Below are 25810 nucleotides of genomic sequence, written 5' to 3'. Positions count from 1 at the left end.
TTACAGTGCACTTATTACAGGACAATCCCCATGGAGCAACATGGAGTAAAGTGTCTTGCTCAAGGACACACTGGTGGTGGCTGCTGGGATCGAACCAGCAACCTTTATTTACTAGTTCAGTGGTTTAACCCACTAGACCACCATCTCCGCACTAGCAGTGAGTTTACTTTTTTGCGAAAGGTTCATAGTTTTCTGGTGGTGAGAGTTAATGCTAAAGATTGCAACCTGAACTTTACCATATTTCATGAAATATTGGGTCAGGTAAAGGGCTTCAGTCTTAAGGAGTGCTAATTATAGGAGATACCTGGCATCCTAGCACATTTTGGAGATATGCCAATACTTGATGACGTCCTTGAAAGGAACATAGTTTAACCAATTGCAGTACATTTGAGATATCTTTAACTTAAAACGTGCAGAAATCAATGTAGGCTTATACAAAATTAAACGGCCATTCCATTTTCATTTAAATCAGGATTTCTGGATGTATTGTTGCCATTCCAGTCCAGAGTCTGTTGAATTTCAACAAAATCAAACCTCAGGAGTGACAAAGTCATCCAACAGCAATGTGAAAGACTAGCAGCATGAAAAGTTACATAAAAACTCTGATTAAAATCCAGGTTATCACATGAAAAAAAATGCAAATGTTTTCTAAATTGTTTTCTTTGTAGTATTAGAGGTCTGAAAAAAATACAGAGCATCTTTTCTGATATTTTGACCGTTTCTCCAGTTTCTTTCCTCTGCAAGTAAACGCAAATATAAAAAAAATTCTCATTTGAAAATTAGGGGAAATATTGTTAGTATTTCACAGAATGAAACAAAAATTATAATTATACCTAAAAAATCCTAAATAGTAAATTTAGAAAAACTGAAAGCAATTTGGAAATTGTCTTTATGCATATATTGAAATGATAAATAATACAAAAATACTGCGTTTTTTCTTCAGGAGTAGAGGAAATATTTTTGTGAAAAATGAATCTTACTGTAACACTACAGTGACGATGCCACAACAAGACTCTGTGATGTATTAAGGTTTAATAAAAATCCAAGGCAAAAAAGGTAAACTCCAAAGGTAGGTGATCCACAAAAACAAACAGGTAATATCCACAAGGTAACTATATCAGAATAAACCAGGAACCCACGGGAGAATGAAAGGTTGGCAATAGACCGGAAACAAAATACAACTAGATCTGACAAACAGCTAAACACAAGAAAGGGAACATATAGTGTCCATGGGATGAGTGCTAAGGATGATGGGGAATGTAGTCCATGAGAATCAATAGTCCCAGGAAAGTGAACGGGTGGATCTAGGAGAAGGTGCTGATGGAGGGGGTGTGGCTGACCGCTGAGGAGAGCTTGTTACACTTACAATGTAAAAGGCATAGCAGGAATATTTTTCGGACATGTTCATTTTTCTTCAGAATGTTCCTGGAGCATCAACAGAAAGAATATAGTGTTCATTTATTGAACGTCTGTGGCCAATTTACCAATACATGCCTTTTAGTGAAATAGCATTACACGATTAATATTCCTGAGTCATTACGAAACATGAATGCTTACAGAAACATGAGGAAAAAACAAGCAGTTCTTATTACAGAAATTAGTGTTTAATGTCATTCAGTTTTTGCTGTGCAACTACATTTGTATTAAGAGAATTATCCGATTTCAGAGGTACACGCACAGAGAGTCTCAGCACATCAATTTAACCGTTTAGACAAGCCCATATAGATTTTCACATGCATCAGCAAATTTCTGTGAAATCCTTAAATCTGTCCTTTCATCCTCTCAGATGATAAACAGCCTCTTTTAAAGAGGGTTTTCAGTAGTAGAGTTTACCTCTGAGCACGAAAGCCTATGTAATTGTATTCATACAGGTTTCTCTTTTTTCAATAAAACAGTTTTTTTTCTGTGATGTTGCTACATTACATCTGCTGTCAATGATCCTATCACAATGAGCAAATTTGTGACAATCCTTTCATATCACATCGGCGCACAACCACCTCACATGCCTCATAGGGATATTTTTTTATCGCTTTTCTATTTATTCCTTTTTATTATTTGCATAGAATGTAAAACCACGAACAAAGACGGACTTTATCCATTCCGTAATGCTTGAATGTCATTTATAGGCCTCCGTTGTAAATTTGAATAGATGACAGATATCAAATCTTGACAGTAATTCTCTGCTGGTTTGGAGCGTTGGGTTACAGCATATCACTCATGGAGACTTTAACTATGAACTATTAATCTCGGCAAACAATGTCAGTTGTGATTTAAAGAGCAAAAACCATTGTAGCTGCCAAGGAAGGCAGCAAGGGAACATCCATCGCTCATAGGTACACGCTTGTTACAGTAATGTGTCAATACCAGCGTCCTGTTTTGAAGCAAACAGAAAACATTAGCACTGGTTTTAAGGGACAGTGGAATAGAACCTTTATTCTCTCATTCAGTTGCTATAGAGAAGTCTTCAAATGAAGCTGTCATCAAATATAAATTCAATATTAAAAGATGTAGTGGATGGGTGGATAGATGGAATAAAAGAAAAAGGTTTAAAGAGGTTTCCGTTACATTGAAGGAAGGGCTACTGAAGAAAGGCAACCAGAGAATAAATTATATTATGCAGAAGGAAAGGTGGGTGAATGAACTTTACAAGGCCAGAATCAGTTTTACATTTGAGTATTGTCTCTCAAGACTGAGTCCAGTTCTGTTATTTTTGCTCATAAACCCAGCTGCTTTCTGCAAACATTAACTGAATCTCACAGATTAAAAGTATTACATGAGCCTCAGTGGGAGCGAAGCAGAAACAATCCAAGGCTTCCTTTATAAATATTTTTCCAACGATCTATATGAAGCGTTGAAGGGCTGTTCTTTCTTTCGTACAACACTTGGTTTAACTCCTCAGGAACAGCACTTGGCAATCGAATAGAAAACTAAAGTTTTTAAAATCAATAGCTGTTCTTAAAGACAGATTCATTCCCCCTCAACACTCTTCATAGTATGTCATCTAATTTCTTGTCTTTGGAATGTCTTTCTTCTCTCCTTTGCTTTTGTAATGCATCTTATGATTCTCTTTACCTCAGCCCCCTCGATTAACCATTCCTAGCTTAAAAATGAAAGCATGCTTTCTTTTTGGTCCTTTGCCTTCTTGAAGATGGTTAGCCTTGAGAACTTTTGTGGAGTCACTTAACATAGTTTTTTACTTTGACACACAATCCTCCTTCCACTGAAACTTTGAAAAATGACATATACAATCATTAAAAAAATTAAAATATCATCCGTAACTTAGAACTACAGTGTCAGTGCTTGAATCTTAAGGGTAGATGAGCTTTTTCATGTGCTGTCATACATAAATAGGGCTTTTATTTAGATGAAGAACGTACATACATACTGTATCAATTTGATTCATTTAAGGTGTAAAGAAAATATCGCTGGCTTTATAAGCTATTCTAGCGTAACAATTCCATATGTAAAAGCTGTTGAAACACAAGTTTTGGGTTCTTTAAGTCCTCTTGGGGTGTTTTTATGAGCTTGGAAGTGATGTGCATTCAAGTGATTCTGATTGGAAAAAAATGGATGCACGAGGCAATTTTACATCTGCTCTTTTTTCCATTTAGTGACAAATACAAGATAGTTTTTAGCGGGACATCAACAAAATGAAGAGCAAAGAATGCATTAAGTGTGACTGATGATTAGCTTGACTTTTTTATTGTTTTCACGCTGCCACAAAGATTGATTGGAAATGTAGTTTTGTCGCAAAAGCTTGTCAGCTCATAAATTGGTTAAATGAGTAGTTTTTCAGCAAGCTTCACTTTTTGTTAGCAGTTATCTCCCTTGTTCCATCCACATTTCCAATTACGACTGATCGCTGTCAGTTTATGTCCACCATGAATTTTGAAGTGACCCATCCCCAACTTCAAAAGTCTAACATGTGTCTACACCAGACCAACTTGCATGACGCGATACAACAAAAGACATTAGAAACACATTAGAACCCATTATAATTTAACATTTTGTCCACACTGGATGCTGGGCGCTTGTGTAGACACGGTGAAAGTTAAAAAAAACTAAATAATGTTTTGGTGCCATTCATGAGTGCTCAACACAAACACAATGATTCCGACGTGACTTGAACGAACCATTTCGTTAAAGATGCCAAACACTGTTTGGTCAGTGCCCTCCACAAAGCACTCTCATTCATTCAGGACAAAAAACTAGCCAGATGGCTGTTTCCTAGCAACAGAGCATTTGTTTTCAAACAGAGCTCTTTCAAACAGTCACTTGTTTTTCTGCTACATTTAATTTGATGGTAAAGTGTCATGCATCATCAAATCACAATGAATAGGAGAAACAGTAGCCGGAAACAACTGCTGACGATAAAGGTGTAAAGGTCTATAGATTTTCTTTTGTCAAGTACGGAAGGTGGTATTTAGGTAAGTTGTCATTCGCTTGTTTTTGTTTGTCAACTGAGTAGAAAAGGGGAACTTGATGGATTGATTTGTTGCTTTGTTACTTATAACTACATAATTGTGACACTGTGATCAAAAATAAGTGTTATTTGAAAATGAAAAATGTTTAAGTTTTTTTAACAGAGCATTTAGACTAAACTGATTTAAACTTAATCAGGAAGTGTTGTTTACATCTTTCAAAAGCTTATTGGTTTGTTTTATAACACACAGCTAGCTCCATCAGTTTTGACTTGTTTGTAGTTCTAAATAGGCTATTGCAATTTGTATTTTGTGAAATAATTTAGCTGAATAGCTAGTTCGCTAGTGTGTATTATTTCCTCACACAAACCTATTGCCTCAAGTTTTCAAGCTCATAATAAAGGGGGACAAACAATAATAAGGGCTTTCAAATAAAAGCTTCTATAGGTCTGTGTTAAATCCCCAGGGGAATGATGAGAGTATTAATAGAGTTTTGTCCAGACAGAAAACTATTCAAAGTCTACAGGTTTCCAGAGGGCAGACAGAGTTCTGAAGACTTTTAAATGAATCTTGGCACAGGTGGAAGTAGAGAATATCAGTAGTCATAATCCTCTCCAGACTTGAGCCCCAGTTGAACAAAAAGCAAATTATGAATAAAACCAATATTATCGTTGGATTTAATGTTCTTTCTGACCTTCTGAACTGTCGTTTTCATCTTTTATGTAAACTAGTTTTAGTCTGTACAAAGTGCTTTTTTCCAGCCTAATAAAGGATGAACGAGAATACATTACAGAGTATATATAACATTCCAAACTGGAAGATCTCCACCAAAACCAAAGATTGAAATGTGTAGAATTCAAAAGTGTATGAAAACCCTTAAACCAAACTAGATTTAGACAAAGACAAGAACCACGACTCGACCACAAAAATCTTTTTGTTTCAAATCCAGATGTCGACTTTATTAAGATCAAAAATGAGCTAGCAGAAAAGCTTTTGAGATATTTTGGATTAAAGTCTCAAGATAAATAATAGCTTGTTCTGAGAGAGTCAGGTGAGGACAGTGTTTTAAGCTTTGTGTTACAGAGCACATGACCTTCGAGCGGATCTAAGACTGAATAAGACTGAATAAGCAGTTGATCAAATCCGAGATCATTATCCTGCTCTCAGATGCGCTAGTGATTCAGTTGTCTTCATTCACAGTAGTGTGAATGCAATGAAATGAACTTGTCCAGACCTAATTCCTTTCCTCTTGAAATATCAAATAGCGCTCTTAACATTTTTAATTGGTGTTTCCTGGTGTGTGCCATTTAAACACTTGAAGGGTCGGTTTTACACCTGTTGTGTTCAAGCAGAACAAAGTCTCCTGTCAAATATGTGACGCGTGAGAAAAAGACAGAAGTCAAGCAAGGGGAATCAGCCCCTGGGTTCGTAGCAGGGGTAACTGAATGTGATTAAAGAAATGGAAAAAATATTAATAACTTGTGTTTGAATCTGCGATTTTTTCTTCAATTCCATTTCCCCTTTAGCAATGGAAAAGAGCTTTTAGATGGGGGCTCCAGAATGAGAAATGCCATGAATTAAAAATATAGTTCTTATGCTTTCAAAAGGTCAACTTGTTATATGTTTGAGTTACGACCAGAGACATGATGAAACTGGGATGTGTGTAGAAGGGAGGGAGGGAAACTATTCATGACATCAAAACACATCCCTCCAAACTGACGATGTTACAACTGGTCAAACTCCTTAAAAGGTGTACGTTTAAAAACACAACCACAATCATACCCATCTCAGAGACCTCCAGAAGGTCACTGTCTGTCCCGTAAGGTTAAAAGCTCAGTAAAATACCATGATTCAGCCTGTGGGGACAGGTTTGGGTGTTATTTACACTGGCTTCCAGCATGGTTCTATTCCCCTGTTCCCACTGGCCTTTTGTGAATGCCAGACTAGGAGAACGGAGCCAGAACGCTGGGAAGTTCCAGAGCAGAGCTCAGGGGACCATCGCAGATAATTACGAAGCTCTCAGTGATGCCCTGCACTGTCAGACAGACACCCGATTGGTTGAGCCACGGAGGCAGAAACCATAGAGCGTAGAGACCCGTGTGAAAAGTTGGAATGATGTGAAGGAACTGAATCAGCTTGACATTAGCTTATTTCAACCAGTTTAACCTTCTGTGGTGATCTGAATTAATGCACTTTAAATGTTTTATCTTACTGAACTACTTAAGAGACGGCAAACGTAGAGGGGAAGGTTATTTTAGTCGAACGTCAAAAACAGCTTTAGTAAATATGGGTTCATCATTTTTCAGGAAAGGTGGTATACAGCCACAAACAATTAAGAGACATCTTTTTTTGTTTTTTCTGAATTTACTTTGTGAATTTAATATTTGTTTTGAAGAAAATGTTCGTTTTTTATTTACATTTAATTGCAGGAAATTGAAACGGAAAAAAATGCTCAAAATAACAAAACAAGATGCAATGTTTGCAGTTCTTGAACGCTGAAAAGACAACAAGTTTCATATATCATAATACTATGTTTTTACACATATTTTAGGATCAATCAAAATCGAATTTATGATGGATTAACAAAGTAATAAGCCCCGCGAAGCAGTGGGTTATAGTGCATTTTATAACAGCTAAGGGCATGTAAAACCATGTAGCTGTTATAAAATGCCCTGTAACCCACAGCTTCGTGGGGCTTATTGTTTTTATAAAACAGTTACTCCATATGCTTAGCAAGGTTTCATAAAATAAAGTAAATAAAATGATATTTAGGCTATGTGGTGTGGTCAGCCGTAATACATCTGGGTATTTTATAACGGCTAAGAACTCCGCTCAGCCAATCAGAATCAAGGACCAGAACTGATCGTTTCATAAGCCTGATTTTATCACAACTCTCAGTCTCTCACATTTTTGTTTAGTGACTTTGTCACTCGTGAGGTAATTATTGTTTTGTTGGCATTGAACAGACACCGGACTGGAATTGCCACAATACATGCAGAAATGCTGATTAAAGACAAAACCGAAGAGGTCACTTATTTTTTCCTCATATGTACTGTATATCTGGGAAAGCACAGGGTGAGTAAATTTACAATAATTTTCATTTTGGGGTGAACTTTGCCTTTAATGCCTCAAATAAGACAATTCAAATAATAGTTTGATTCGGTTCTTCTAAAATCTTGTATGTCCATATTTTGTGATTTCAGTTAATCTGTCTGTCTGATCCTTGTTTGTTGGTGGTTAATCTGTCATGGGTGTTTGGGCTTGTTTTGTTGAGCACACGTGTGCTGTGTTTTGACAGCTTGCCGTGTGCTCATTGTCTGTGTCGTTCGCCCCGCCTCGTGTCTCCCTTTCAGGCTTTCCCCTGCACAGGTTTTACTTCTCTGTAACTCTATTTAGTTCCTTTTGTCTTTCTGTCTTGTGTCGGTCCGTTGCGTTTGCCAGCATTGACATTCCCCTTTGGAAACTTTTACCCTAGTCACAGTCGTTTCCTAGCATAGTCATAGTCTCGTCGTTTTCAACAGTTTAGTTCCTATTCTAGTTTTTTATCTAATCATGTTGTTTGCTGCTCAGCTTCTTAGTATTCGTTGCCCTCTTCCCTTCTTGGCCGTTGTGCTCCCGTTCGCTTTCCAGGACCTTGTTTTAGAGCGGCCTTTTGTGTTATTGACATTCTTCTCATTTAAGTCTTGTTTTCCTGCATTTGAGTCTCCGCTTCTCTGTCCCTCCTTACATAAATCATTATTATAAGTCACCCTGTATGTCTTCTATTGCGTTTGGTAAACATCTAACCAATGAAAAGTATAAAAATAAAGTATGTAATCATTAAAAAAGTACAGTGTAAACTGTGAAACTGTGAAAGTAAAGTGTAAGGAATTTGGACATGCAAGGTTTTGGAAGGACAGAGATGATATAAAGTTGTAGCATTCATCAGGATTTATAAAGGAGATGCTTGACAATGGCATTAACGGCATTGACTTAACGGTTCCATAAGGAACCTTTAGCATCTGAAGAGATTTTTGTTTCATGATAGAAACGTTTCTTATAAGAACCTTTGAGTAAATCACTTTTGGGGAACCAAAAATTGTTCTTCTATGGCATCAATGTGAAGAACCTTTGGTAGCATCTTTTAATAATTCACATCGACATTTTCAATAGCGCTTTTAAATGTTCGCAACAAATTGTCCATTTCTCCATCTTTAATTCATCACTCCGTCACAAAGAGGATAGACTGAAATGCAAATTACTTTCAAAGCCTATTAGCCTAATATCAGTGGACCTATAATTCCATTCAGTTTTTGGCGAGAATAATCAGTGCTATTATCACACACCACATCATCACCATCGCTGACCTCATGTGAGTTGCCAGCCACTAATTACACCATCAGTGAATGTCACCTTTATATGTGCCAGGCTCTTCCGTGTGTACGAGGAGATGGAGTGAAGAGAGGAGAGGAGAGAAAGAGATGCTGAATTGCAGAGAAGGGAGAGCATGTGATGCGAGAGAGAATCAATAAAAGGAATCTTACTGCAGCAGATACAGCTTCATTCCTCACCAATCCTGGGAAACATTGGGGGGAAATCACCACATGTCTTTATCGGCTTCGTTCCCTGTCATCAAGGTTTACAAAAGGCTTGTATAGCTCATCATGCTCTCCTCTGTCTCCTTTCTTACTGTGTTTCTCCCTCACGTTATCATTATATATTAATAGGTTTGTTTCCTTTGCCCACCTGTACGTTGTATTGATCTCCCTCCTGCTGTCTGAAGGGGTGTAGTCTGGTTATGTTTTCGGTTTCTTTACATTTAACTCTTTGGGAGTTTGAATGACTTCTTTCGTGTCTGTCAATACAGCCACAAAAGCTATAATTTAAAGTCCAGCTTAATTCTCTCATTCTGAACTAGCCGAGGGTGGTTGGAGGTCTTGGGTATGTGCTTGAGGAAGAAAAGTGAGAAAGAAAATATACTTCTGTATATTTTTTATCCACTTTTCATTGTTCGATATCTACCAACATTTTTTCTTATTTTTTTGCTGTCACATCACCTCCCCCTTTCCTTACACCCCTCAAATGTTTTACAAATTGTGGCTTTGGCATTTGAGGGAGACTAGCCTCTTCACAGACCTCTGCTTCTGTCCCCATGCTCTATCATCCATGAAAGCGCGCAATTCTGCAAGTACGCACACGCATAGAGCAACATGCTGTTCTTTATGTTAAAAAAAATAGGACACATGCAGAGAATCAGCAACACAGACACACACAGAAATAACACAAAAATACACTCTGCACGGAAAGCTGGTGCCCACATTCATCAGACTCACAAGCCGGCAGACAGGGAATGCGGGCCCGCCCACTTATGAGTTTTGTAAGTCATGCCAATGGTGCCTTTCTCTCCTTTGCCTAAGGCTTCTGGCTGAGATGCGAGTCTTACTGGATTCTTCAACTAACATACACACCTGCATCCAAAAGCTCCCCTCTGTCCACTATCAAGTAGTCTCAGCATGTGGCAGGCTGTTGCCTGAGGCCCTTGAGGGTTTAGGCTCCACACATCTTCAATCCTGTTACATTGAAGTATGCGCACAGTGTCCATGCTGATATCTTTGGAAGATGACAGTGTAAGTGAAATTTGATTGAAAACACTTCAATGAGGCATCATGGATAAGTATATGTTTGTGTGGTAAGAGAAAAAATCTACAACCAGAACTTCTTTTTTGTATTTTACTGTACTCATGCAAAGCTGCATATCTATGAGATATGAGCCATTTATGCTTTTACCATCTTAATATTTATTCATACTCTACAGTCACAGATTTTGCAAATGTAACTTTTAAGTGCCTTATAACATGGACTAGATATAAGTCTGTAAAATGGTTTGTGTATATTCTGGAAGATGAGACAAACAGACAGGGTAGCTGCTCTATGCACTCCACCTCTTCTATCGCTCATTCATGGCAGTTTTACCGGATTGCATCTGATCTGCCACCCCCCAACCATCTTTTCGAAAATTCCAAAAGTGTTCTTGCATTTTCTTTCTTCAAACACTATGCTGAACTAAACATAAAAAATGAGCAATGCGCACATTTTATTTTTAGGCAAGAACATTTTTTATTTCAAAGAACCTTATGTGCAATGGGACGTTTTCATTGATGTAACGGGTTCTTAATAGAAGCACGTACCCCAACATAAAGTCACAATCTTCAATGTCAAAGTGTACCATAGCCTACTCTCTCACATGCTGCAGACCATGGGAGATTATGGGATAATGATGTACAGTTCATGAAAACCAAAAATCACTATGAAATCACAAAATAAAATGCAAAAATGTACCCTTGCTCATAGGAGTGTTACAAATTCAAACTAGGTTTATATAAATCTGGGCCTCCCAACAGGTATTAAATCATACCCCTTGGCCAAATAGGGAAACTTCTATTAATATTATTGTATTGTTCATTTAAGTTTATTGTGTCATAATTGCATGCTTTCATTAACCAATAAAGGCTTACAAGAAAACAAAAAGCAAAAGTTATTTTGTCAGTGAGCTTGTACACATAAACTTGAAGGCTCATTCCTTTTCAGTCACACCTGGACTGCGTCTTTGCATGATTTCCTTTTAAATCCCTGTCCTGTCATATAATCAACATGGCAAAGTCATGCTCTGTAATAGGTAACATTACAAAAACATCCCTGCGTCCATTGGCTGCGTGCTTATCAAATTAAACTACACCTGACACAAAACGAATCTTTAGGTTTTTGTTTGTTTCACTCAGAGTTTGTTCGCTCTCACTGTCGTGACGGGTCATTTTTTATGCGATGTGGGAGTTTCTTGAACTAGACGAGGGTGTGGAAAAGTCAGCGCCGACGGCGTCTCGGAGCGTAAAGAAGAAATTGAGCGAGCACAGGGAGCGCGCTTAACGGAAAGCTTCTGAGGCTCGAGGAGAGCGAGAAGCTCGGCACACGAATAAGAACCCGTTAATCTGCCTGCCGCACTCTTGGCTGTCAAAACATTAACGAGACATCCTTCGCCCCAGTCCGGCAAATGGATTTCCTCCTCAAACCAACTACTCCTGCGCGAGCCACCCGCGAGCGCTGCGCTTGAAGCAACATTTTATCACCGCACACTTCCTCTAACGGCTCAGCCCGCAAACGGAATAGTGCTTCGGGTCACTTGTAATAGAATCTTCGAGCCTGCACGTCTTTCTTTTAGTAATCACTTTTTGACAAAAAAGTGGAGTTTATCGTCTTTGGAAAGGAGTCGGTTTGGATTATACTCGTTGTCGGCGAGTTGATTTCGCGCCCCTTTTTTGAGGACGTGTTCTTTCTGCCATTATTTAGTGTGGACCAAAGAAAAAAGCTCTTAAAGAACAACTTAACTGAAATCTGTGACGGTTTTCTTATGACAATCTTTTCTTATCAAGTGCGTATGATATACGATCTGTGTGGTGCTAGAGTCTTCGTCGCCCCTTTTTGACTAAATTTAGTCCGCGTGGTCCCAGGAGTAGAGGCTAGATCGGAGTCTTCTCTCTCTCCCCTCGGTTCCCTTACCCTTCTTTTCTGAAAATGTCATTTGTCTGTTTCTATGGAATAACTGGCCAGAAAAGCGACTGAACGACCCTGTGTCTTGTTTTCTCACCTCCGCCTGAAACTGACAGGCGGTTGATGATTGGCACTTCTCCGGAGAATGCTCAATGATCGATGGGGAATCATGAACAGCTCATCGGAACTCGAAGACGGACAGCGGGGCAAAAACCAGGTGTGTGTCCCACTACTCCGTCTTACACTTAGCAACGGAACAATGTCGATTCCTGATTATATATAATAATCATTCATGTATATATGTAAGAGTTTTTCAATGCAGTCGTGTGTGTGTGTTCAGAGAACAGTAGCACAATAAGTGGAGCGCGCCTCGTTCCTGTCACTCCGCATAAGCGCGCCCGTAGATCATGCGCTCGACTGAAAGCGGCTGAATTTGGTTTCCCTGTAATGCATGTTGCTGAAGTGGTCTAGTTATGCGAAATGCAGCTGCTGTGTGGATTTGCCAAAAAATGGTTTAGTATGAAGTTTATCCGTTCCTTTTCCAGAGTAGGCTATATCCGATAAGTTGACTAAACCTTCTAAACGGTTTAGAAATATCATTTGACTCACGATCCGAACACTGCACTGAAACGTGTTTCGTTAGGATCGCGGGGGTTAATAACAAGACTGTTTGACGCACAGATGTTGGAAGAGATATGTGCTGGGCATGATTAAACCCAGACCATTTACATATAGAAAAAACACGAATAGAAATATGGCTGTGGTAGTCGTGTGTGTGCGTGGGTAAGGGAGCGTTTGTGTTCTACCTCAGGGTCAGCAGAGGGTGAGACCGAACGGAACGGTAAGGCATGGATACGCCACAGTGGCGCTTTTTGTGGGCTCTTCAAAACAGATCGAAGGTTATAGAGACTAAGCAAACACTACAAAACGTCATAATGAAACTCCTTTATCAATATCACTGAATATCAAATGGCTTGAAAGTGCGTAAAACATGTTTTCATTGATTTGAATAAGAAGTTTATGGTGAACGTGAGAATCAATAGCCAGTGATTTAAAAGTATGTGACTGTATTTGTCAATGCGTTTACTGGAACACAACCAGCATCTGAAAAGACAACCCTTGACACACACACATACACTGACAACAACAACCAAATATCAAAAGCAACACATCTCAAGAAATACTTGAAGCTTTAGTACACACCCACACCATTGCACAATCAAGTACACAGACATATATGGGATAGAGAGAGAAAAGCAGAGAGGGAGGTAGAGTATACTGTGCAGTTAGTACAACCTGTGCTTTTTTTCCCCTCACCCTCTCTCCCATTCATCTTTTTTTTAATTCATACTTTGTGTATTTTGTAATGCTTTTTTTAATGATCAACAATATGATGCCATTGTACCACAGTCTGTGTTTCTCTATGCTGCGATTAGGGGTGTCACAATTATACAGTCCCAGCACTGACAAACAATATTAATATATTGACATGATCTTAATAATTATGATTATTGATGCATTACTATACATATGATCATTTTGTCAAAAAAAATACTAAAAACCAGTAATTGGTTGACCAGTAATTTCTCTCTCTCTGCCACCATCATTTGAATAGTGAAATAATAAGATTTTTCTGATTTCTTTTGGCCATGATAATTGTGTAATGAAATTCAAATATTGTGACAGCCCTACGATTAGACTGTACCACAATTCAGCATTTATTTATCTGTGCTAGGTTGGATGTATACCACTAGACACTAGACAGCATGTTCTTCTTTATCCTGGGATGAATCTCAGTACAATCTAGTCTGTGGTGCGATGAGAGAGAATCAGTCCTCAAAAATGACTTTACTTTGATGTGCAGTAGTTATGAAAACTGGTCTCTGATTATATGATCTGGTGTGAGTTTCTTTGGATTCAAATGATCTGAATGTTTATAACCTGGATCAATGTCTGCATCAGTTGCTGGTTTCATGAAAGGAGTTTAGGGCCTTCTGATTCATATCAGTTGTCTTCTAGCCTATATGAGGTGGTTAAATGTTAGGAAGATTAGAATGAATGCATAAAAAATGAAACTTATAACCAACAAAAATTAATACAATTTTTAGCTTGCCAAAGAATTTCAAGAAAGTTCAATCAATCAATAAAAAAGTTCCCGAAACATGCACATCCTCTCATATATATACACACACAATAGTCAACAGCAGGCTCTGCACATGCATTTTAAACTATTGACCTTAGGTGACTGTTCCTCTCAAAATCCTTTGTTATTGTATGTGTTTACATTTTAGCTGAGCAGTTTGGTTGCAAGAACACTGACAAGAAAGTCCCAGGGAATATTGCAGAATTACTGAACGTGTCAGTTGTACACAGATTCAACTGATAATCATAGTGATGTATAGAGAACAAAGATTAAAAAAAAGAAATGATTCAATTAAATCAGTCATAAAGAGCAATACTGTATTTGATATCTTGCAGAGAAAAAACTAAGTTAATACCAGTGAGAGTTTAGGCTTTCCTATGGGGACAGGCTGAAAAACCTTTATGGGTGTAACACAAAACCTTTTATTAGAGTTTAGATTTCCTCAAAGGATGATCTCCTGTTATGATCTCCTAAACTACTAAATTATCTGCTAAAACATTTTTAACAAACATTTGTTCCAAAGCTACTCAAGCACACACTGACACACACTTCTACTTGTTTGACAAAGCTTTTCAGGACCACGGACAGCAACAACAACACACCAGTGCCACATTCAGAACCATGGACAGAGCCTGTACTAGGTCTTGCACTTTAACAAAATAATAGTTGTTTTTATTACCTTTGATCAGGAAAACGTTTTCAAGTTGATATTTTTTTTACACACTTTTCATCCATACATTGGGTCAAAAAGGGTTGTTTTAACCTATTTTGGGTCAAATATAAACCTTTTCTGTGTTAATTTATAACCCAACGGTTGCGTTTTACTCAATGATGGGTAAAATTACCCAGCTTTTTTTAGAGTGCAGTGATGGGTATTTTCTATGTTAATTTAACCCAAGAGTTGGGTTGGAAATAACCCAGCATTTTTAGATGTTTCTTGTAGTTTTATTGTTGTTAAAAATATTTTCAGCAATCAACTATGGCCATTCTCTTATACGACTATTTAGCTAGAACAAAGCAAAACATGAAAGTGCATAATACAATTTTTAGTGGAATTTTAATTAAATTATGAAAAAGACTGGTAGAAAATATATATAAATAAAAAAACAGTTTAAATCAAATGTTACTGCAAAAGCCTTTAGTTCAGCCATAAATTGCAATATTACACAAGTGTGTCATGCTAAGAGGGACCAGTGACAGTCTGTGAATATTTAAAACAGTACAAAGCAACCCTCAAAAAGGAAAAAAGGTGAAGCTGTTAGAGGTGTAAGGTTGAACTGCAAGTTGTGGGGATTTTTTAAGCTTGAGGATATGCTGTAAGGCAGACACACACAGACACAGATACGCTTGATTGCATTTTGCTTTATATTAGATTAATATTCTATAGCATGATATCCTGTAGAAAAAAGTGCCCTGTTTATGCATAAACTCAGATGCCAACACCACTCAAATGTACCTAACATCTGCATGTTGTGTCTGTGTATATACCATTACTTTTTTCTACATGTGTGCTTGGGAATATAGTTCTTATATTCTCTACTTTTTATTCTCCTCGTTGATCCTTTCTCCTCTCTCTCTCTTTCTCACAGACCATCTGTCTCTTACCCTGCCTCACCCTGTCAGTCTACCTCTTGCTTCTTTTCCTCCATCAGGTCAACCTCTGACGGTTTCGTCAATAGAGGCCTGGGGGGTGGACTTGGTCATTTTCTTTCTTTAATTCTACTCGTCCTGGCTTTTGTTTGAACCTCTTATCATTTTCTCATATCTTCCTCCCCATATTATTGCTTTCATTCACAAATATGCACAGCTAACAGGAGTGTGGGCTTATGCACACAGACACACAGTTTGACACAAACATCACCCCACGCACTATAATGAGGAATCAAGGTTCGCCATGCCCGTGTTATGCAGAGTATGATGCCCTTGTACGCTGAAAGAATTCTGTGCCCTGCGGGCCAATCAAACGGAGGCTGCACATGCGGTTGCACAGGGCCTCTTAATTCACTTCCTGTTATGCATTCAGCACCACATGTGACAATAGCCTTAAGCCATTAGGCATTGTTCACTCACTGAAAAATGCATGAAACCGTGCATTATGCTGTATTTAAGATGCAGTAATAATCGTATACATCTGTAATGAAGTCTTCATAAATTCCGGCTGTTTCCATACAGAAGAATTATGGGTTAAGGGTGTTAAAGTGTACTTAATGTTTCAAAGGGAAATGGAGGTGGGATGTATTTTCTCGCTGAAATGCTTTACATGCATTTACTTTTTATCTCACCTGGTAAAAAGGTTATATATACTCTAAATATATAGCTAATTACTTGTTTTTTTATGTAATTACTTCCTTTGTTATCCTCAGTTGTATAGAGCTGAACATTCACATGTCAAGGTTTCAGATGCATTGACAGATCTATTTCCACGCTTGGTTATACATTAAACTCATTAAAGATGACTGTTCAGTGATTCATGGAAAATCCTCATCAATGCCTCCCTGATGACAATTTCTTTATATTGCCTGCTGATGAATTGTCACACAAAAACCAGAGTATGGTTATTTGGTTGTGAACTTCTAAACAGTGATGGTAGGTAAAGCATTAAAACAGGACAATAACTGAATCATTTATGAACAACGAAAAAGTTCTAAGAGAGAGAGAGAGAGAGAGAGAGAGAGAGACAGAGAGAGACAGAGAGAGAGAGAGAGAGAGAGAGAGAGAGAGAGAGAGGAGAGAAAGCATAAGGGGCTGAGAAGAAACAAGACGGACAGATGAATCAGATTACTGTCTGGAGAGAGTGTAAATCCATCAATGAGTGTGTCAGTGTGTGATGGTCTGAAGGCTCCTTAGGCAGTCTTAGATTATATTAGTGAATGAGCAACCCTTACCGGTTGACATACCAGTTTAAATTTAAGGCTGGTTTCTGTACTGTCAGTCATTTTCAATCAAAACATGGTTTTAACATTTTTCATTGAACTACTGTGTATACCTTACAAATAGCCTTTCTGTTTTCTGTCTGTTTTAAAGAATAGTTCACTTAAAAATGAAAATTCTGCATTTAATTACCTAACCTGTATAAAAGGTGAGTAAAGGCTGTTTTATACTTGGGATGGACATTTAAAGCAAAAATAATTTTCGAAGGTCGATGAGAAGTATTCGAAAAATATTCGAAATTCGCACCCCTCCCCCACATGGACGCATTTACAGTATCAAACACACATACACGGAGAGAGAGATCATTTACGCTTTAAATCCAAAACGACACACTGCTTTATTTATTATGGAATAGGCAATCTTACATTAAGTTATACATTAAGATAACGCGCTGAAACATTAATATATTAACAACTGAATAACGTCACATATAAATAGTAGGCTACTTCGATCAGAATCAACCGGTCATAATGCTAGAACATTTCCTTGTAAAATATGAGCATGCTCATTTATACCAACTAAAATACTGCAGTGTGATTGATCAATAAAAATATAATAATGCCATGAAGATTTTAGAGCAGACTTAAAACGCGTTATTAACCGAATGACGGCATTTATTAACAGTCCGGAACGATTTCATGAATTAACAGCTCAAAAGGCTTCTATTCCTATTGTCATGAAAAAGTTTCTCCAGTCTGGCAGTGTTGGTTTTTCTAGACTAACAGTAAACTCAGGCTGTACAACTTCCATAAGATTTTTAAAAGCCTTTCCTCCGACAAAGCCGATCGGAAGCATATCCTTAGCGATCATCTTGGTAATTAAAGCCGTTATTTGCTCCGCCCGTCTGGCATCCAAAGTGGTTGGTTTGACCATAAAACTAGAAACTGATTTGCTGACCTGTGGATGGACCTGCTTGGTGCTCCGCCCTCAAATGATTGTGCATCGTAGTTGTTGATCGATGATAAGCCAGCTTTGCATCGCAGAGTTTACACTCAAGTGCTGCTATCACTGCAAATGCTTCTCAGACAGCATAGCTTCTTCTTCTTCTGCTCTTGTCTATGAAAAAAACAAAGAAATGTTCGCAGTTTTGGAACAACTTAAAGGTTAGTAAAGGCTGATTTATACTTCTACACAATTGACTATATGCCTTAGCCTGGCGCACAGCTCTCCAAAAGGCTCTCCTGTTTTTGCCAAGTTGTTGATATCCGTAGCACAACATCATGTTGACCCTGGGACAACATTTTATTCAACCAATCAGATTTGAAAAAATAACTTTAAAGTTAATTTTAAGTTTTATCTTCCAACCATCATTAGATGCTTCTAGACCATTGTTTTTGACTTATCATTTCCCTCTGATTTTAGAGGCTAAGTTATGGTTATAGTTGGGGTATGGTGTGGGTTTAGGTTTTATTTGTAAAAATGTTGTCCTTAGGTCACAAAATATGTATCAACCACTTGGCAAAATCAGGTTGAGCACGTCAATGCGACATGGACAACAAGTGCTGCTATAACTGCAAATACTTCTCAGACAGCCTAGCTGCTTCTTCTTCGGCTCTTGTTTAGTAATACGCCCATGGACACTAACACCTAGTGGTCATTGCCTGTCGATGTGGACAACAAAGCACAAGTAAAAATGAAAACTGGCGCGACGTAGAAGTATACTTCTGCTGTAAATGATGACAATTTTTTTTGGGTGAACTATCCTTTGATGTTTAGTAATGAGGCCCATATAATCTTTCCACAATGCCATGAATTTAAAATTCTTAAAATTGACAGTTGGGTCCAGGAGTGAAAAGTGGAGTCTTTTGAAAAATATAGCAATAGAAGATATATCTGATGTTGGTCTTTAAGAGCTTTGCATGAAAAGTATGTAATGAGCCAAAAAATCATTAACTGTGTAGCTGTTGATTGAGCTGTCAGTACAAGATTCAAAATGAACGTAAAGTTATTCAGAATATCCAAATAAAGCAGTATTTAGCCGCTAGCCCAAGTATGCAGCGCAGCACTAATTTAAGTAGTGCTAATAGTGTTAAATTTGGCTTCCTGCAGTCTAATGTTCTAATAAACCTGGTCCTGTTCATCAATTATTTGTTTTGAAATCAGATTCCTGGAATCAAGCAAATGGTCAAATGGGCAGAGAAATTGCGAAAATAACTTAATTACATCCCCTTTTAGACAGCATCGAGCCGTGTGTTTGACAGGTTTAAATTGCTGTTCAGATTCTAATTTCCCTGAAATTGGGGCTTTGTGTATTTCTGCACCAAATTGACTCTCGTCTCGTGTATTAGGTGGTTGATTAATGACATTATTTAGCCCTCTCGCTCTTGTGTTTGTATGTTCACGCTTATGTGTGCATTATAAGGGGACGTGAATGTGTGAGTTGATTTAAAACTGAGTGGTAATAGCATCATTAAGGCGGAATGATGTGATCAGGAATGTCAAGGTTAATCACTGGACTAATTACAGCCCAGAGACAGAGATAAAAGGAGGAAAGACGGAGAGCAAGGAAGGCTTCACCTTTTCAGCATTTGCCAGACTGTAACCACATCTCGTGTCCTGACTTCCGCATGCATCCACAGAAGCGGTCTGTCAGATGATGATTGTATGGGGGTGGTAGCCATTAGGGATGCTAATAGCGATGGTTCCGCAGAAAATTATAAAAGGCGAATATACTGACAGATGGGGAGAAGGATTTGAAAGCCAAAGTATTGAGAAAGAAACGTTGCAGGTTCTTCAAAAGATTCAGGCCCTCGGTAACAGTAATCCAGCGCATGAATTATTTAAACTGCATCTAAGCTCAATCTACCAAACACCGATCAATTCCTCTGCACAACATATGGGGGAGGGAAAAGGATAGATGATGTAGGGAGAGAGAGTGGAGAGAGAGTGGGTGGATTAATAAATTAATTTAAGAAGTTATTCAAATTCTAAATTATTTACATGTCAAATCAGTCAGAAGAACTGAGAATAGATAGCTGTGAGATTGCCTCATTTTAAGGCAGACAAGGGATGAAGTGAGGTGTGTGAAGAGAAGAAACCGGATAAAAGAGAGGTTTGAAGAGAGGCCAGAGGATTGGATCAATAAAACATGCGAATACATCAGCAGTAACTGCTTATTTTTTTAGAATCAAGATTAGAGAAAGTGACTGGTTGGAAGAACTCTACGGTTTTTAACACGTGGAACCAACGTTCCTAAAAAAACAATTTATATTTTATAATGACTTTTACTACAGTCTCTCTGGTTCTCCAGCATGTATAAATCAATGAAGGCGAGTGCAACTTAACAGTTCACTATGCCAGTGCATGATAACATACTGTAGTAGTACTTTATGTAAACTATATGTAAGTGTTAAACGTGATGATGGATTTTCAGTTTAAAGAGAATTATTTGCACAAGATACGACTGATTCGATTTTCACTGTTCAGATTTAGGGAATGAACACAGAAAACACTATTAACTCTTTGAATCTTTTTTTATGAGGAGCATAAATGAGGATTTTTTTTTTACAAAATCAATGTTCTGTTTGAGCTTTGAGCTTTAATTTCTTTCAACTTTACTAGGCCTCTTAAGAATGATCAGCTTGTGCTAGTTAGATGTGACGCAATGTCAATTCTAATGCATGATTACATAGAAAGACAATTAAAAAGCACCAGAGCGGAACACAAGGATCCCCAAGTGTCACTGTTCTCTTCAGTCCTTTCACTAAGCATAATACAACTGAATTCAAATGATAAAGCGGGAATAATTTTTTAAACAGCAGGCATACGTTTATTTATCTGCAGTATTCTTGCGCTGACTATGCAGAAGTTGGGTACAAACCTGAAGCAGAATCTGAGGAACATAATGACTTTCTCCAACTGAGTGACTTTGAGCCACAGGTGCACTTTATAATGAGCCTCACTGTGTGTGTGTCTCGGATAAGGTTGAATGCTACTGTGATTGATAGGTTCGAAGATCTGTCTTTCAAACTTCAAGCTGAGACATACAGAGAAATGAACAAACAGATAAAACTGAACGATAGAAAAGGAGAGAAAGCAGCTGATTTGAATTTGAAGTGTCGCCACAACCATCATGATATAAACCTAATGCATTAGGATTGCATTCAGAGGTGGGTTTGTTAACAGGTGCTGTGATAATGAATATGTAGGGTACATTGGAATGCATAAAAGCACTGCAAAACCAGCAAATGAAGGGTGCTTTAAAGGTGCTCCACTTTAAAGCCACTGTGGAGATACTGTCAGGCTTTTAAATGAGCCCAATTAGAGACAAGGAAAGCCAAACGGCAATTTTATCATTAGCTCTTCTGACTAATTCACTAAATTAGAGCAGTTATTGTTAAAGTTTAATTTTGAAACATTCTGAATAGATAGTGATAATTGCCGCAAGGTAATAATGGGTTTTGGGGTAACTCACTTTAAACAGGCTCAAATTAAGGTTTGCATAAATTGCAGATGATCATCGGTACATCCGTAAGGTGTTTTATCATTTGTTTGATTTTCCAAAGGAGGTCCTCTTAGCTCATTACGGAAGCAAACAATGTAATAAAAGGAGCTGAAAGTGCTTTTTATAAGAACCATAACCATTTTATTGTCTCATTTTGTGGAATGAATGTGCTTTAATCTGTGACTAATAATACACAACGTCTATAGTTTTGTTGTTGAGAAACATGCTTTATTATAGAGTAATACAACCTGTTGTGTGTCATAAATGCTTCTGCTTATAAGAAAATTACTAGATCTGTGAATTTTTGAGACAGTGGATGAGATGGTCGGAAAGGAAATATCACCCGTCACATCTTTTGATAGGGCTAAAATGTGTTTAATTGTCACCATGGAAACAGTGATTCGTGCAGGTGGCTTGTCAGCATTGAGCAACCAAAATGACAAGGTCATGGTGCAGCATGGCATGACACACAGAGAAAGAGAGGGAGCATGATTTTAACCCAAGCTAATGATGTGAGAAGAATGACACTGACTGATCTTACCATATTTCAGGACATAAGCTTTAGCCTCAGAATCTGATGTGGCTTGTTTAAGAGTAAACAAATAAAGCCTTGGACAACACTTTTTTAATTACCAACAGTATCTCTGCGTTTGACATTTATTAAATGCCAAACAAATTTGTTTCCCCATCTGCAAATGATCTTTTGAACAAAATTGTATTTTTTTGCGAGATTCCTATCCTAGCTGATCTGAATGCTTTTATCTCTTCACTGTCTCACAAAGAGCAAGCAGTATATTCTACTGAATGTCCTGTTCTTACCGGCCCTGCGGGAAACTGGGAACGTGAGGTAAAAAAAAAGTTTGACTCACTGTAGACATACAGATGTAAAGACTAGGAAAAGTGATTTGATTTTACTCATTATTTGCCATCAAATGACTGGAATCTGGTGGTTCAGCTTGTCACCGCTACAATGTAAAGTGTGTATACGTTGTTTCTTTAAAGTAACATTAGTAATTAATAAACTTTAAAATAGTATAATAATAATTTTGGATATCATGTATGTTTAGATGACTTGTAAAGCACATTTTAGGTGTTCAGTCAATTTATTTGACTGCTAAATGCTAAAAAAGAACAAAATATTTAAACGACCTACCCGTTGAGCTACAAAAGACTTTAATTCGCTCAAATGAAGAGATGAAAATCCATTCAGTTTAATATCTCATGTTTAATTTCAACCTAATGAAATTCATGATCAGTTCTGCTGTTTCTTTCCTATTTGGCATGTGTGAAAATAGTTGCAGAAATGTTGTGAAACGGTGTGGTGTGAAATGGCTCGGTAGGTGATAAAGGTGGATATTTCATTGGATTTATGCTCATTTAGCTCTAGTAAATCTGCCTTTATATGCTGTATGTTGCCGTGCATGTGTTTCTGTGTTTTGTCACTTGTTTTTCCAAACACCTATTTAAATGCCCGTCTCATTACAGCTTTGTATATCGGAGTGTCACTTGTCACTGTAGAAATGATACTTGAAAGCAAGACGTGTTCTTGTTAAATAATCACATTTTCACAGTCACAATAATCACTTAACAAGTGTTAATTTCGAGCAAAATAGTCCCCCTCGCTGTGTCTATTTTGATTATATTGCAGACATTTTAGAGAACATTTCAGTTTTTTATGTTTTGCTCATTTGATTGAAAAAAAAACATTAATTTGTCAGAGTATGTGTCATGTTAGATGGTAACAGCCTATTGCAGATAATGTCTGAAAATGAAGTATGTGAGCATGCGTTCAATAAGTTTTTGTATGCCACAAAAAAAATGTCAGTTGTGTTACAGAACCACTGATAAGCTGATTTACCCATTGCTGCCCCAAATGACACCCATAGAGAGAGAAAATAAATAAATGAGATCTCTAAAATCATTGTCTCGCACCTACCAAAAAATAGACCAATATGGTCTGTTATCCTACTCCTGCTATTTTTCTTCATGAGACCTAAATTAAATGAGTCTATTTTATTTTCAGTGCTGTAATTATACCATGATATACTCCAAAATCCCTGGATTCTGATAGGCTCTGAAAAGTTCTAGCCACCTCATTGCCGTGAACAGATTTTCTAACGCACGGGCCTGTGTGATTGTGAAGGTTATGAGCTGCACAAACACTCTCGCACACACAAAACCCTGCTCTTATCCACACATTTCTGATGCTTAATGTTAGATTTTTAAGAGAGATAGAGAAAAAGTTGTGATGGATGGGTTTGTGAAAAAGATGCTGAGAGATTTGGTAAGAATGATGTGGGGGAAGAAAAAAATTGATGTGAAAGGTACAATTTGAAATTTAAGGTGACAATTATGCTTTATTGTTCACTTGAGGTGTGAAAGCCTCTTTTCTTGCTCTCTTACGTTCACTGAGCAGTGACAGAGCATGGCACGGTGTGTTTTTTTCACCCTTGACTGTTTTCTTTAGAGTGTGTGCTCTGTGTTGTAAGTTGGGGATTATGTATTTTGTTTCTAAGGGATGTTAGTGAGGTGAATATTGTAAATTGAAAAGTGTCAAGGGTTTTAGGCGTTTAGTCGAGTAATTGTCTCTTTAGCAGCATTTTAGGCCTTTCTGGGCTTATTGCTAGAATAATTGCATGCTAAGTGTTTTGTGTGTGTGGGTTGCACAGAGACTTTTGAGCTCTGAAGCACTTTTCACCAAGATGGATTTTTTTAAACATAGGCCATGAAAATGAGCGGGTAACCTTTAGAATACGTTTAACCCTTATGTATTCAAAACATATTTTATAGACGGTTTCATCGGACACATGCGCTGGCCTGAAGTTGACTTCTGGTCTGTGTTTGGTTATAATATAACAATTTATTTTACATTTTATTTATATTCATATAAATTCATATTTATATTTATTGTATATTAAGTGTATTGAATTAAATTAAAACTTGTCGATTGTTTTTTTTGGTGAGGTCTACCAGGAAGTTAAAGGAGCAGTTCACCTTCAAAATAAAAATTCTGTCAATATTTACACTCCATCGTCATTTCAAACCCGTATGACTTGCAGAAGATATTTTGAAAAATGTTGGTAACAGAACAGCACGGCCCCCCATTCACTTCTCTTGTATGGACACAAAACCGATGCAAGTGAATGGGGGGTTGTTAACAACATTCTTCAGAATATCTTCTTTTGTGTTCTGCGAAATAAAAAAATCATACAGTTTTTAAATGACAAGAGGGTGAGTAAATGATGACAGATTTTTCATTTTGAAGGTGAACTACTCCTTTAAATTTGGGCCACATAACATTTGTTTATGTTGTTGTTTGTGTTGTTATCGCAACTTTCTAGATGTTTATTATATTTAGGATGGTAAGCGTAATTATTACATGAACTCTTCTATAACATTTAATTTGAAGTGGTTTTGGATACTGTGAACTCATTAATATCTATGTGGATTAGAATGCACTTTTGTGGTCTTGCGAGAATTTGGTTATGTTTGCTAGGAGCTGGATGTCTTTCAACAAACAACACAAATCTCTGACCATAGTGGTTTTAAAGATCGCAAAGCCGACCACAATTTGAAAAACACCCTGGTCAATATGAGAACCAGCACTGTTCTGCTGTGTTCAAGGTGTTTATAGATTGACAATCTTTTATTACATGTTTCAAATAACATCATCTCGTATGAACAGAACTATACTAATATTTTATACAAATCACCACACGCTTTTAAATAGAGTCCCTTGGAAGATTTTAAATTTTTCGTTTTCTTCAAAAGCATTCTTATTGAGTGAAAGGTCAAATCAGGATAATCCAGCTTTTATAGTTACACATCAAAGTCCCAGCAGTTCTTACCCATCAGTTCACACATGCCTCTGGCCATAATTGCAACCATCATCTCTGTGGTGGGATGATTTTGAGGGAAAGTGTGTGTGTGTTCAAGGTCTCCTTGGCTTGCCCTTGTATCTCTCAGTTCAATTGAGCATCACTTAACACCCGATTGTATGTGGGGTGGATCAGAGTTGAATGAACACACGCCACATGTACACCGACCCAACAGCGGCAATGTCAAATGTATAATATATACAGTATATACACTCCCCACCCTCTCTACACACATGAAGCTGGAGTATGTGCAGATTAATCTGAGAAAAAGACAGAAAGAGAATGATAGAGAGTTCATCTCTGTGGTCAGGTGGTAATGATTCTGCAGTTATTACATGCATTATTCACAGGAAACTCTTTCATGTGTGATTGGAGATATAAGCAGTGGTTTTAAAATCCATTCGTCTTCCTCACCTCAGCACGTCTGTGCATCATGCAGTTTGTTTCATGTCCCCTACTTGAGCTTATT

At 37.6% G+C, this 25810-nt stretch overlaps 1 protein-coding gene across 3 annotated transcripts in view; it reads left to right on the top strand.

Moving 5' to 3' along the window:
- Positions 1-4285: 4285 nt before the first annotated feature.
- Positions 4286-25810, top strand: part of fibcd1b (fibrinogen C domain containing 1b) — a 79355-nt gene continuing 57830 nt past the window's right edge. For 2 of the 3 annotated variants that reach the window (XM_056747340.1, XM_056747339.1), the window contains exons 1-2: positions 4306-4427; positions 12062-12162. In XM_056747340.1, the coding sequence (XP_056603318.1) occupies positions 12091-12162 (72 nt within the window). In that variant the 5' untranslated portion in view covers positions 4306-4427; positions 12062-12090. Of the gene's footprint in view, positions 4428-7387; positions 7497-8828; positions 8952-12061; positions 12163-25810 lie in introns of those variants that run through there. The other variant, XR_008906590.1, reaches the window with a different exon arrangement.

This window comes from Triplophysa dalaica, chromosome 4 (assembly GCF_015846415.1).
Source record: "Triplophysa dalaica isolate WHDGS20190420 chromosome 4, ASM1584641v1, whole genome shotgun sequence".
Taxonomy (NCBI): domain Eukaryota; kingdom Metazoa; phylum Chordata; class Actinopteri; order Cypriniformes; family Nemacheilidae; genus Triplophysa; species Triplophysa dalaica.
This window is presented reverse-complemented; position numbering and strand designations above follow the sequence as displayed.